At 36.3% G+C, this 14,834-nt stretch overlaps 1 protein-coding gene and 1 long non-coding RNA gene across 2 annotated transcripts in view; both read left to right on the top strand.

The window, feature by feature from the left end:
* The window catches only part of LOC116060966, a 51,235-nt gene that overhangs the window by 204 nt on the left and 36,197 nt on the right, over nucleotides 1–14,834 (top strand). The window contains exons 2-10 of the mRNA XM_036006558.1: nucleotides 748–795; nucleotides 1,289–1,557; nucleotides 2,654–2,927; nucleotides 3,191–3,219; nucleotides 3,915–4,203; nucleotides 4,516–4,559; nucleotides 4,725–5,013; nucleotides 6,187–6,234; nucleotides 6,555–6,580. Coding sequence (XP_035862451.1) covers nucleotides 786–795; nucleotides 1,289–1,557; nucleotides 2,654–2,927; nucleotides 3,191–3,219; nucleotides 3,915–4,203; nucleotides 4,516–4,559; nucleotides 4,725–5,013; nucleotides 6,187–6,234; nucleotides 6,555–6,580 — 1,278 coding nt within the window. The 5' untranslated portion in view covers nucleotides 748–785. The remainder of the gene's footprint in view (nucleotides 1–747; nucleotides 796–1,288; nucleotides 1,558–2,653; nucleotides 2,928–3,190; nucleotides 3,220–3,914; nucleotides 4,204–4,515; nucleotides 4,560–4,724; nucleotides 5,014–6,186; nucleotides 6,235–6,554; nucleotides 6,581–14,834) is intronic.
* LOC116060231 lies at nucleotides 11,675–13,766 on the top strand. Its single transcript, XR_004107463.2, has 3 exons — nucleotides 11,675–11,733; nucleotides 12,220–12,248; nucleotides 13,369–13,766. It is a non-coding gene; the product is annotated as an uncharacterized LOC116060231 (long non-coding RNA).

Raw genomic sequence — 14,834 nt, 5'->3', positions numbered from 1 at the left:
CATTACTTTCACTTTCATAGTTTCAACCTTCTATCAAGCTATATTAATGTGTACACGGTTAACTAGCTAATAAAACAGTGTTAATACCTTTCTAACGTCAGTAGTAAGCATGTGTGCAGCAGGTGTTTCTAAAGTTATTTGACAAGCCAGTTTAAAATGAGAAACTAGAATGAAAAGGCAAAGACGACTTTACGATAGAGATAGCGTTGCTGTTTGTATCACACACACACAAACATGAAGCCAATATTGTAGCTACTTTTTACACTTGACAGTTACTTGACATTACCTCGTAAATTCCATATAGGCCTACTGTCTATGGTAAATTCTGATTATTATCACAATATATAAATTAACTAATGATTTTGATGTCAATTAAGTTGCACAAATAGTAGAAGAAGTAGTAGAAGGCCTACCTAACTCTTTTTTTTTTTTTACCATAAAAGAAAGCATAGGCACTTTGCACTAACTGTATATTGACTCTTTACTATAGTCAGCATTTTGACAGACTGTCTGTTCATGTTTACTGTGTTATTACTGATCCACATCACTGATTACATATTGCACTAACTGTATTGACTTAACTGCATTCATATAGACTATCTACTTATATAGGCCTATAACTTATCATTGGATCCACAACACTATCTTGACCACAATTTTATAGTAGTAGCCTATGCATAAACACTAGTCAAAAGGACACTAAATCTGTCATTAATCATATTCAATTTTCCCTTAATTTTGTTTCAGCTGCGAGACCCTCGGTTGGAATAACTGGTGTAAATACCATGGCAGATGGTGGGTGCACATAGTGGGATGTCTTCTGTAAATGCGTTGTTATTTGCTTGTGATCAGTCACTTATCAGATTGTGTGGAAACCTAGAATCTGACTTTGAAACCTGACTATATTTAGAAAAGACCTAACTTGTTCTAACCTAAATAGAGTACAAACTCAAGAAAGAAACATAAGTGTTGGTTGCATTGTCTGGTTAAATAAATAGAGGTACACCTTGTGAAAAAGGGTTTAAAGTCTCTTTGCTAAATATTGTGCAGCAGGCAGAATATGTTTTGCAGAATCTTGAGTCCTTTTATTAGAAAACCCAAGTCATGAATTGTCTGTTTTTTGTATTTGATAAATTTCAGTCATCTGCACTTTGAATAGCCTATAGAAAGCAGAAGTTGTATAGCATCTTGTAACGAAACCTCTTTTCAAAATAAATGTATCGAGTTGGCTTCATGTTATCTTCAAATCCAGTCAGTCATTGTAATAATGTTCTCCCTCTTTCCTCAGAAAAGCACTTTGTGGATAAACATAGAATCAAGCTGATCGAGAAAGTGAGCAACATTCCAGCCATTTTGGATGAGCTCCTTCGTGAAAATGTCATCCAAGAAGACAGTTATGATAAAATCAGAGCTCTGCCTACCTCTCAGGAGAAGATGAAGGAGCTCTTTAGTGGGCCTTTGGAAGCCAGTGGAGTTCAAGGAAAAGAGATGTTCTACAAAATCCTGAATAAACATGAGTCATATCTAATCAATGACCTCGAGACAACAGAAGTGCCAGTGAGTAAATCCTTATACAAAGCAGTTTAATGGAAGTGTGTATATTGTGGGTTGTGCCTCTCATATAATCACTGTTTTTGAGACTGAGTTGGTGAATACAATTGATAATCACATTTTAAGTGAATATGATATAAAGTTTATAATATTTTGTCAAACTTTGGGAGATGTTTCTAAAATCTTCAAAGGAAACCTCTGCTGAAAAATGATATTTACTTGTCTCCTGTAGACTGTAGGCCGAAAACATAGCTCTGAAAAGTGTATAGCTTGTTCCTTGGTGCAGGACAGCAGCTGTAGTGACAAGTTACAATGGATTCAAACCAAGAGTCAAACCAAAAAAACACTCCACTTGTGGAGAAGTATTTTTAATAAAGATGTTGCTGTGCCAATCATCATTAAATATGCTTCTTCTGATGGAGCTTTGGAGCTGTAAGGAAGCACAAGTGCCACATGGAAATAGTGTATTTTACTATGATATAAACATAAGAAAGCTTTTTTGCACACCTCTTTTGTCGGGCAGGTGCGTAGGATATGATCAAAAGTAGCAGATCAAAAGCTTAGAGAAGAGTCCCGCACACTGACCATTACGCAAGCAATAATTTATTTAGAAAAATACAACGTTTCGGTCTTAGACCTTCATCAGGTAAATTCATGCATTCACCTCAACCATATGGTTGTGAATTTACCTGATGAAGGTCTAAGACTGAAACGTTGTATTTTTCTAAATATGTATGGCTGCAACAACAAAACTGAGTGATCATATTAGGTTTATGTAGCTACATTAATCTAATTTTATATTATTTTAAAATGTGCATGCATAACATTTAAACCATCCATTGACCCATGCCCTGTATTGAAGAATTCAAGTTTTTCCTTAACAGAACAAATACTTGTTTATAATATAATAGTTATCATTTTTTTTTTACAATATTCAATCACAGTGTGTAACTTAATTTTGCTGATAAAAACAAGAAGAGCCACTTGTAAATAATGGAATGGAATAATGAAATGCAAATATCAGTTTCCAATCATGGTCACACAAACATACATCCTATCCTGCATAGACTATATCATACTGTATGTCCTTTTAATCTTCCAGGTAGAAACAATGACGACTAAGAAGATGCTTTTTGAAACGTTGAATGATTTGAGTTCAGAGGAGCTTCAGACATTCAAGTCACTCTTTGAATTGGAGAAAGGTTTCCCACTCTCACCAAGGAGACTACTGGAAATGGCAAACACACAGGACACAGTGGAGCTGATGGTGGAGACAGACAGCCATGAGTGTGTAGAGTTGACCAAAAAGGTTTTAAAGATGATGAACAGGACTGATCTGGTGCAGAGATTATCAGACATCAGCTCAGGGACCAAAGGTAAGGCAAATAGACAGACATATGTGAAATGATGTATTGTACTATGTAAACATAAGAATGTATATCAGCTGGGCTAAACAATGTTTGATCAGATCTTGTGCAACAAAACAGTCATTAATTAATTATTTTTTTTATGTTATATTTATGGTTTTATTTTACTGTTATAGGGGGTTTAGGTGTCACTTTGGGATTACATATTTTCTAATATAAATGTTGAGAGAATAAATTACTAATAGATGTTTTTCTATTTCTTTTCTCCTCAGAGAAACAGCAGCCTTCACTGATCCAGAGAGTGAGTAATGTCACGTCACTCTGACTTTACACACTTTTATTTACTAGATGAAGACTAAAAATCATCTTCATCTTGAAATTATTGTTGATGATACAAATCAAATATAAATATTAGTTTTCTCACATAAATAAATCACATAATGAACACATGAGGTCTTAAGCATGAATGTTATTTACCAACATTAATAATTTGTGTTATATCGACCTCCAGGGGAATAATATAGTTTGTTCTCTTGATTTGTTTTCTAACTTTGACAGCGAGAGAAATTCACAATATTTTAAAAACAGAAAAAATAATATAATGATAACAACAACAACAACAACAACAACAATAATAATAATAATAATAATAATAATTGGTGTGTTTCTTTTTATATTAGATATCGAATATGTGCTATAATACAGTATATAGTAAATGTGCAACTGGTTAAACAGCAACTCTGTTGTAAAATGAAGAGGCTCATCGCAGTTTTTGTAGTATAATCTCTGAAAGAGACACACCCAGGAAGTAAAATTATAGTCACAATCCTGTTTTTAAAAATAAAATACTGAAGATTAAAGAGAATCACCTTGATGTTACTCAAGAAATGCACACAAGTACACATAAGGTACATAAGATCAATTGGACAAATATCATTAATTACATCATCACCTTGTGCACTTTTGCCCGATTAACATTTCCTCTGAATTTACCAGGTTGAAACGATGGCGTCTGTTATAGAGCTGCTTTTGGAAACACTGAAAGAGTTGAGAGACGGAGAGCTCCAGAAGTTCAAGAAGGTCCTCGTGAGTCAAACTGACTTCTACAGACATTTCTCAGACGCCCCATGGATGCAGCGGGAGTCAATAGACAGGCAGGACATAGTGTTTTCAGTGGTGGAGATCTACGGCCAAAAGTCTGTGGAGAAGACCAAGGAGGTTTTAAAGAATATGAAGAGGACTGATCTGGTGCAGAAGTTGTCAGACAGCAGCTCAGCACCCAAAAGTAAGACAATAAAGTCAAAGCCAAAACATCTCTCATATGTTTATCTTGTTCTCTTTACATTATCAATATTGATTTATAATTACTTAAAATGTAGAGAAAAAAGACATTTTAAAAGACATAATTTGGTGTACAAAATATATTTAATGACTAAAATAAAAAAATATTTTGGGAGAGCAAAATATCTGAATTTATACTGCTGATTAGGTTTAAGTGTAATTCTGTGTTGACATCTTTGTATTGTGTGTGTGTATTTTTTTAAACAGTAATGCCACATGCCGTTTACTTGTTTTTATTTCTTTCATTTCTCCTCAGAAAAACACTCTGTGGATGAACACCTGTCTGCACTGATCCACAAAGTGAGCAAAGTCATATCTGTCTGACCATGCAGAGGGCAGCTTTTATTCAATAAGATTCAGGTTTAAAATCATATCAAACAGAACCAAAACTGAGATGCCACCTTCATTTGTAAAGTGGAAATAATTGGAAATTTTCTCTATGAACATATACTTGTAATTTTCCAGGTGGCAACAGTGAGAGCTGTTAAAGAGCTGCTTTTGGAAACACTCAGAGGTTTGAGTTCCGAGGAGCTACAGAAATTCAAGTGGTTGCTGCAGTTCAGGTTCTTCCAGAGGGGCGTTCTAAAATACTCACCGAGACAACTGCAGTTGACTGATGATGCAGACGAACTGGTGGATATGATGCTGAATAACTACGATCAACAGTCTGTGGAGGTGACCAGGGAGGTTTTAATGACGATGAAGAGGACTGATCTGGTGCAGAAGTTGTCAGAGACCAGCTCAGGAACCAAAGGTAAGATAATAGAAGACAACTGTCACATTAATACATCATGAATAAATATATATGGTTAGAAAATCAGCAGCTTATTGCATAAAGCAATGCAATGCCACCATGTAGGGGGGCCATGACAGCAAACATACCAAAGGGTTGAATCAACACCTCTCAAACAGTCTCAACAAAAACTTAACAATGTAAGCTTCAGAGAGGTAGTTGTCCCTCGTCTTAAAAAGAAAGGAATTTGTCTCCTACTTTGTAAAATGTATGTTTAATTTTTGAAGTGGCTAATTAATTAATTAATTACTGGTGCATAATAAAAAATAAAATAAAACCTATATATGAACTTAGACAAAGATTACTTCAGAGGGGGATGTTTTGGATTTCAAATTTCAAGTAAAGCTGTTCTGAGGGGTTAATGAATCTGCTGACTGTGGTCCTTTTTTGTAAATGTGTTTTTAAAAGTCTCTAAACATATTTTCTTTAAACTCATTCCTTTTATTGGGCCACATGTTCTTGTTTGTTTTTTGATCCACTGAATTTGTGCATTCTTTTATTGTATATGGCCAGATAGGAATTTGATTAGAGCTGTGGCTCAGTGGTAGAGTGGTCGCCTGCCCTGCAGTCCCATGTCGAAGTGTCCTTGGGAACTGAACTCCAAGTTGCATCGGAGTGTAAATGTGTGTGAGTGTTTATCTGATTAGCAGGGGGCACCTTGTACGGCAGCCTCGGCCACAGTGTATGAATGTGTGTGAAGGTGAATGGTTCCTGTACGATGTAAAAGCGCTTTGAGTAGTCGTTAAGACTAGAAAAGTGCTATATAAATACAGTCCATTTACATTTACATTTGATTTGACATATACTACGCTCCACTAAGGAGTCAGATAGACAATGTATGAGGTAGATTATTACAGTGTTTTCTCACTGATTCCCTCTGTGATCTCTGTAACCATGGCTTCCTCCTGCCTTCAGTCCACACAGCTGAAATTGAGTTTGTAAAAACTACTGAAAAACTGGTAAACTGGAAAGGTGTCCAAATGTCTGACTTTGAAGAATATTTAGTTGTATGTTGTTCTAAAATAACCAATAATTAATACATTTTATAAATAATACATGTTATTCTCAGGATTCAGTATTATATTCAGGACAATTCTATTATTACAATTACAGTTGTCTTTTAATGTGTTGCAGCTGCAGGATCATCAGCTGAGGCATCGGGTGTGAGTACCACAGAGAAAGGTATGTGCCCTATAACTTAATATCAAAGTTAAAATACTAATAATATATACCAATAAACAATAAATATCATTCCTTCAACTAAGAATAAAGTTTCCTCAAAGCCCTGTAGTTATTTCAATTTACATTTTAGTGTTTGAACCTTTAACATTGTTTAATAGCAAGTATGACAGTTTAATCAAGTGAAACCGATTTTTATGTTATTAAGTAGATTTAATGTACATTTTGGGATTAATCCTTTACATTATAATTGTGATAGTCTGACAGTGTCTGATTATTAAGCCTGATGTTAAATCAATCATGTATATTTCCTTTCTCCTCAGAGAAACTCTCTGCACTGATCCCAAAGGTGAGAATGTCACACCTGTCTGACTGGTAAAGCTGAAACAAACAAAAACAACCAGCTGATCAACAGAAAATAAATCCTAACTGTTTTAATAATTGATTAATGGTTAAAGCACTATCTTCTAGCACAAATGCCAAATACTGTTAGGATCTTCTGCTTTTCTCTGTTTTTTGTATCATTGTAAACTTAATATTTTTGGGTTTGGGCTGTTAGCCAGACAAACCAAGAAATTAGAAGATGTCACCTTGGACTTAAGGAAGTTGGGATGGGTATTTTAACAATTTTCTGACATTTTATGGACCAAATGATTAATTGAAAAATGATCATCAAATTAAATCATAAGTGTACATGTATAAATGAAGATATGTATATTTGTACAAGCAGTTTGTAAAAACTGTTAGTATGTGATCCATTGGACATTAGTCAAGTTTATTTATATAGCATGTTTAAAACAACCAGAGTTGACCAAAGTGCTGCAAAATTAAAGTGCACGGCAAAACAAGTACAATTAAAGCAAAAGGAGTCATAAAATAACACAAATAAAATAAAATAGCAATAAAAGCAAGAAAATACAGTACAACATGTAAGAATGAAAGAATTTTAAAATAATTGATTAAAAATAAATAATTATTAAATAGGTGAAAAACCTCTAAGAGCAACCAAAGGCCATTGAATACAAATATGTCTTTAGATGTGTTTTAAAACTATCAGTGGAGGGGGAACATCTGAGACAAAGTGGAAGATTATTCCAAAGTTTTGGAGCTGCCACAGAAAAGGCACGATCTCCCTTACCCACTAACCTCGATCGAGGAACAGTTAAAAACTATTGATTCAAGGATCTAAGAGGCCTGGAATTTGAGTAGGGGCTGAGGAGTTCTGAAATATACTGGGGAGCCTGACCATGAATGGCTTTAAAAACAAATAAAATAATCTTAAAATCAATCCTGTATTTAGTTAATTATGTAATAATGTTATCCACCACTGATGCTATGATGGAATTATTGCTCCACTGCTCCACTACTGAAGTTGAGATGAGAAAATGTCTATGAAAATGAAATGCTGAATGTGAAGTAGAGGTCGACCGATATGGTTTTTCTCTGGCCGATGCCAATCTTTAGAAATCAGGGTCAGCCGATGGCCGATTAATGCTGCCGATTTATTTTGGCCGACATTTGGCCGATATGTGCTTGTTTTTAAACCTCTACTTGAAAGATAAAATGTAACACTAATATACACAGAATTTCTCAACAAAAACATTTATTGAACACTTCACCAATCTACACTTGTATAGGCTACTTCAATTAAAAATGTATAATGTAAAAACATGCATACTGTATATTGTATAAATAATGTATGAAAATATATATTAAATAAACAAAACAGGTAAGAAGAAAATAAACTTTGTCAAATAAACCTTTCAATGAAAAAATAAAGTTTAGTGCACTTAGCAGCATTTATTAAACTTCTGAGAATACAAATCTGCAAGCTTCACAGAAAGTGACATGTTATTAATCTCAACACTATTTCCTCCTAACTCCTGTTGAATCACACAAGACTAGGGCTATCTAAAGTCAGTTCTTGTTCACCTTGTTGAAGTGTTTTATCTGTGTTTTGGGGACCCTACTGTTACATGTCCTGTTGGACTCATTAGATCTTATCTGAGCACATTTCTGTCATTCAAACAACTCTTGGTTGTAATTTAAAACTCATCCAGCCAATTTAATAAAATTAAGGGTTTTATTCGTGCTCGAGTCCATAGATGCAGTTAATGGATACAGGCACGAAGAACTGAAGGCTCTGTTAGCAACGATTAGCTCCGTTAGCGGTTAGCTCTGTTAGTGGTTAGCTAGCTTCAGTTAGCTCCATTATAGGAGTGGATGAGACTGCCATGGACAGGGGTAACAACCAGACTCTGATAAATGAAATTCGGGGAGCTTCCACAGCGGTGTGGCCGCGGTGTTTTGTACGGTTTTATTAGTACAGTTAATCACAAGGCAAGAACACCAGCAACAAGTAACTACTAACGGTAGCGTCTGAACCTGAAGTGACACACGGCAAGAATTCACGAGGGGAGGGGCTGGAGGCAGCTGGTCCGGGCCATAGAGTGTATATAAGAATGGACCAACAGATCCCGTTGCTCTGGACGGAGACCAGTGAAGGCTGTCACTGCCCGATGTGAGTCGAGTGCAGATGTGAGTCGCGCATGCGTCACTTTGCGACAAGTAGCCTACAAGATGCTAACGGCTTTTTGAGCTAACGCACAGTCTATGAGCTAACGTTAGCAATCAAACAGTCATAGATAGCTACAACATTTTTGAAATGATTACCATCTTCTGTTAGTGTATGTAAAGAGAAACGTTTATTATTTTATAGATTTTGTCACTGCCCGATGTGAGTCGAGTGCAGATGTGAGTCGCGCATGCTCAGATTTAAGTTGTTTACGGCATAACGTGTCATACTGAAATTTGTGAAATCTATAAAATAATAAACGTTTCTCTTTACATACAATAACAGAAGATGGTAATCATTTCAAAAACGTTGTAGCTATCTATGACTGTTTGGTTGCTAACGTTAGCTCAAAATGCCATTCAAGTGACAGCCTTTGTTGTGTTTGATTGCTAACTTTTAGCTAGCAGTCATTTCAAAAACGTTTTGGCTATCTGTCGGTACACGATCCGTTCTGCCTGCAAGATCCGTTCTGCACATGCGCAAAATGTTCGTGCATGCGCAAAATGTTCGCGCATGCACGGTTGTACGAGGATTTACGACACTGCACGATCTGTTCCACACTTCCGGTCGACAGCCAAGCTAACGTTAGTTTAGCTAACAGCTAATTCGGCTAACCGCTAGCTGATTGTAGCGGTCTGCCGTTAGCCTCCACAGGCAAGCTAACGTTAGTTTAGCTAACGGCTCATTCGGCTAACTGCTAGCTGATTGTAGCGGTCTGCCGTTAGCCTCCACAGGCAAGCTAACGTTAGTTTAGCTAACAGCTAATTCGGCTAACTGCTAGCTGAGACAGCATGTAATAACTTTAAAAGACCCTCAAAATAAAACTTGAAAATAAACGTTGACATATATAACAAACACCTAACATATATAACAGTTGTTACGTCAGTTCTACTTGTGCTCATTTAAAATACAATCACTCAATACTTGTCTTTATTGTTATTACTGTGAAGTCTTAATTTAGCTGTAGCCTGCTTTTCCCATTACGTTTGAGTTAACGTTATTTTAGACTGAATCTAGCTGTCAGCTAGCGGTTAGCCGAATTAGCTGTTAGCTAAACTAACGTTAGCTTCCCGGTGGAGGCTAGCCATAGGCTAGCGTGGAACAGATCATGCAGGTCGTATCCTCGGTAAAACAGTATTATCTTGCGCATGTGCAGAACGGATCTCGCAGGCAGAACGGATCGTGTACCGACACTATCTATGACTGTTTGATTGCTAACATTAGCTCAAAACGCCATTAAGTGACAACCTTTATTGTGTTTGAATTAGCATTAAAATGGCGTCATAGGAGGTTCGCGGTCCGAGGAGAAGCTTACCCCCTTGGTCTGGGCGCGCTGTAAAAAATGTCGCCTATTCATGTTTTTAACACTAGGCTGCCCGCAGATGCGCCTGCTTATTAATCGGCTTGATATTGGCCGATGCCGATTATGTTAAAAAATGCCAAAAATCGGCCGATTAGTCGACCTCTAATGTGAAGTAGAGTAAAGACTTTCTTTGAGCCACTGTTACAGAAACAAGAATATGTTATGTTAGATCAGGTGGTAGTAATCAGTTTACAGGGATTTAAGAGTTAAATAATGAGTGGCCGGTTTAAAATTCAATTTCAATTCAATTTTATTTATAGTATCAAATCATAACAAGAGTTATCTCGAGACACTTTACAGATAGAGTAGGTCTAGACCACATTCTGTAATTTACAAAGCCCCAGCTATTACAGTGATTGCCTCAAGAGCAAGCATTAGCAGTAGCTATTGCGACAGTGGCAAGGAAAAACTTCCTTTTAGGAAGAAACCTCGGACAGACCCAGACTCTTGGTAGGCGGTGTCTGACGGCACCGGTTGGGGGTGTGATGAACAGTGGCAATAATAGTCATAATAAAGATAATGGAACAGTGACTACAATGGTAGTCGTAGTAGTTCATGTCATAGTAGGGCACAGCAGGGCGTTATGGGGTGTGGAGTGGCACAGCAGAGCATGGGTGGACGCGGCAGGACATTATTTAGAGGTGTATGCCTCAACACAGAAGTTCCAGGGTTCGAGTCTGACCTGTGATGATTTCCTGCAGGTCATCCCCCTCTTTCTCCCCTTTCATATCTAGCTGTTCTGTCCATTAAAGGCTGAAATGCCCCAAAAAATCTTTAAAAAAAGAATGAAGGGAATCATCTTTTGCTTTGATGTTGCTAAAGAAATGAATACACATACGATACTTTGTGTATGTAAAGAAAATGAGGTAAACATAATCAATAAAACATATATTAGTGTATAATTGTCTTCAGGGATCATGCAGAAAAAAACATAACTCGTATCCTTTGAATTTTTCAGGTAGCAGGAATGGCAGTTGTTTTTGAGCTTTTCAAAACACTGAAGGCGATCAAGACTAAGGATTCAATGGACATGAAGAGGACTGATCTGGTGCAGAGGCTGTCAGAAACCAAGTAGGAGTTTAATTAATATTAAATTAACTTAATTAATTAATTAATTAATTAAGTTATTATTAATATAATAATATTAATATTAATAATAACTTTATTTGTATAGCATCTTTAAAAACAATAGTTTACAATATGCTTTGACAGCGGAAATAAAAGCAAATACAAATCAATACACATATTTATTTACACATAAAATCAATACACATACAATTACACAACATTGTAATCGTGAAAAAGGAAAGATAGGGTAGCTCTAAAAGACAGAAAATCACGATTCAATAAACATAATAAAATCAACAGGTGATAGGGAAAAAAGACGATAAAAAGACAACATCACATAAAAGCAAGTCTATAAAAAAGTGTGTTTTAAGAAGTGATTTAAAGGAAGTCATTGATCAAGTTAGCTTTATCTTCTCGGACAGGTCTATTGAAAGCCAAGTCGCCGTGATGGAGGGGCCAGGTTTACCATCGTCAGTCATCAGCTCAGGACTCAAAAGTAAGAGAAAGAAGACAAAAACTATCACAAATCACAATCCTGTTTCTCATAAATGTCTAATAAATAGAATTCCTAGTGAAACTGAGTTCAAACGTTGATGAGGGGGCATGCAGCGATGCAAGAACACCACATTCATTACCGTACTTTAACTGCAGAAATCATTGAGTTACCTTTTTCATCTCTCTTTGATTTTCATAATGTCACTACTGAGTAGATTTTAGTGTGGTTTTGCAGCAGTGAATTCTTTGTCTTTTATTTAAAAGCAAGGAGGAGCAAAATATGAGGCGTGGGTTGGAAGAGGAGATAATATGTATTAAGATGTCCAACCTCTCTCTCTGTGATTGATTTTTATCTCAGACGTTTTTGAGTGTTATTTTGTTATTTTGATCCTTTATATAATGTGTTATTCAAAAGCAACTAATTCTGATCAAGTTTAGTCTGATTTTGAATCAGTTATAAATAATTTTCTGTTTTTTTTCTCCTCAGAGACACATCAGTCTAAACCGCTCCACGATGTGAGTAATGTTACATCAGACACGCTTTAAACAACAGAGCTTTCATTGAATTGTTACAGGATTAAAATGATCCTCATGTTGACAGTTAAGAGGTGAGAAAATGTGTAGTGACCCCTTTGCCTATCAAAAGAAAAGCCACCACGGTTGCTGATTGATAGCCTATTTGTTTTAGACCTGTGTAATAGATGATCAAATGTCCAGTGTTTTCAATAACAAGACAATTTATTTCTTTGCATTCAGCAGAGTACAGCCTCTTTTCTGTTATTAGTCTAGTTCCCACTCATAGACAAAACAAAAACCTAACATTCAATTACAGCGCACAATCAAACAACTGTTTGCTTCTGAAGCATCAGCAATACCTGAGTGCAGTTACCTCTTCATTATAAAACCTTGTCTAATTGAGAGTGAAGTAACTGCTCCTAGTGGCCGGAGGTTCAAAACAAACCCAAACAAAAAACATAAACCAAAATGGCTCTTAACAAAATCTTTTAAACCAGAAACATCAAATCAGCTGTAGAGGTGATGAGAACATGTGATCAGGTGGCTCATTCCTGTTTTCACAGAGTCAGATAGAGTTAGAGACAGTCAAAAAAGCACAATTACTGAAAACCAGTTCAAAGTATTAAATTAAATTAATCATGTGGTGCTGTGATGTTGCTACGGAAATGAAAACACAAATATATACACAAAATATATTAGTTTTCATTATCATCTTAAAATCAGATTTCACCAAATGTATTTTGCCTAATATGATTAATATTTGTTGTTCCAAAACTATGACTTAAGTGCTTATACCAATGCAAAAATTAATGTTTCGTAACTACAGAGGAGATATTACATTAATGCTCTCTGATTACTTATGTTTTCTGAACTTAATTTTGTTTGTTTTGTTTGTTTTTTAAGTCTAAGAATGGATGCTTTGATATTTTAATGAACGATTCTTTCATGTATTCACCGTCCGTGAATGGCTTTCCACGCCTCACTATTACCTGAGCTGCCACAAAACTAGCAGCAGTGGAGTTTGGAGAGTTGATCCAATTCTTAAAAGTACATTTAATCTGCTCTGTTTTGTACAGCAGTTCCGAAATCACTCTCTTTCTCTTATGCTTTTCTTGGCCAGGTCATCGTTGCAAATGAGAACCTGTTCTCAACGGCCTACCTGGTTAAATACATTTTTTTTTTTAAATCTCTAGCTGGATACTTTTCAGCAAATGCAGTGTGCTTATTCTGGAAATGTCTTTTAATATTACTTTTTTTGTTGTTTGCTAAATTTTTCGCCACAGATCAAGCAATAATGGTAAGCCAGCAGCATTGGCGGTGAAAGCAAATTAATTTGTCCCGCACTTTAAATTCTCAATTTTCCTCCGAGACTTTATATGGGCCGCTATTCTTTATGCCGTAGCCTACATAGGCTATGATGAACATTTTAGTTGACTGAAATGTCATGTAGCCTGAATGGAGAGTGTAAGAATTACTTTAGGCCTTCAAAAATAATAAAATCATCTCCATATAATTTTTCAAAAGGCACTGGGAGCCACTGGAGAGGCACTGAACTGGGATCCACTGGGGAAGGACTCTACCCCTGGCATAAATGATTGTCCTCTGCATGAATGGACTAAACTTGAACCTGAAGTAAACAGTCCAGATGCAGATGAGGCTCCAACTTACAGGTAAAAAAAATAACATCCTAAATACTGTGTCACAGCAAACTGGAACTATAGGAAACACGTAAGCTTGGTTTTGGGGGGTTTTCACAGAAGGAAATCTTTCTCTCTGCTGTTACTGGTTATACAAATGCAAGTTGACATTTATACTGGCAATACAATAATATTGTGCCCCTAATACAGTATATTTGTGCATATTCACAAACTCACTTATTTTATTTTCTACGACTTAGCCTGCAGTCTGAAGCAGGAAACTTTGAATGCAGTGTCTCTGGCTTGCGCTGGGTCTGTAAGGAGAAGGTCAGCTTTAAGTACCAGTTTTGCTCTTGGGAGGGAATTATGGAGAGGATGGAAAGCCTACAATACATGCCTGCAGGTCCCCTTATGGACATCACAGTCATTGCTGGGAAGTTAGATGAAGTGTACCTGCCGCACTGGATCTGCATAGGTAAGTGGACATGAAGAAAATAATAAAATAATAACTTTTGAAATATCTGATAGTATGTGTAAAAAAACAAGCAATCCTTTTCTCATCACTAGTTGTGTTTGTATTTTGTGCAGATGACAACCTTAAAATATTAGACAAGTTTGCAGTCATGCACATAGATGACTGTGGAGATTCTGTGGAAAAAGTGTCTGAGGTCACATCGTCCCATGTCAAGCTGTCTGAACCCGTTTTCTCTCCAAGAGCGGTTCTGATAAAAATGGGCTTGCCTGTGAAAATAGGCTGTCAAGTGTTAATATACTACATACCCAACACATCATTCCTCAGACTGCATGTTTACCTGATCCCACATGATCATGGCCTACAACAGGTTACTGAATATCTTACTAATTCCTTACTACTAGTCACAAATGCGTAACATAATGAGATTCCATACCAAAGCCTACAATGGAGTATTAAGGCCAGTGTTTAAAAAGA

This window comes from Sander lucioperca, chromosome 10 (assembly GCF_008315115.2).
Source record: "Sander lucioperca isolate FBNREF2018 chromosome 10, SLUC_FBN_1.2, whole genome shotgun sequence".
Lineage (NCBI taxonomy): Eukaryota > Metazoa > Chordata > Actinopteri > Perciformes > Percidae > Sander > Sander lucioperca.
The sequence above is the reverse complement of the archived record's forward strand: the minus strand, read 5'-3'. Positions and strand labels throughout refer to the sequence as shown.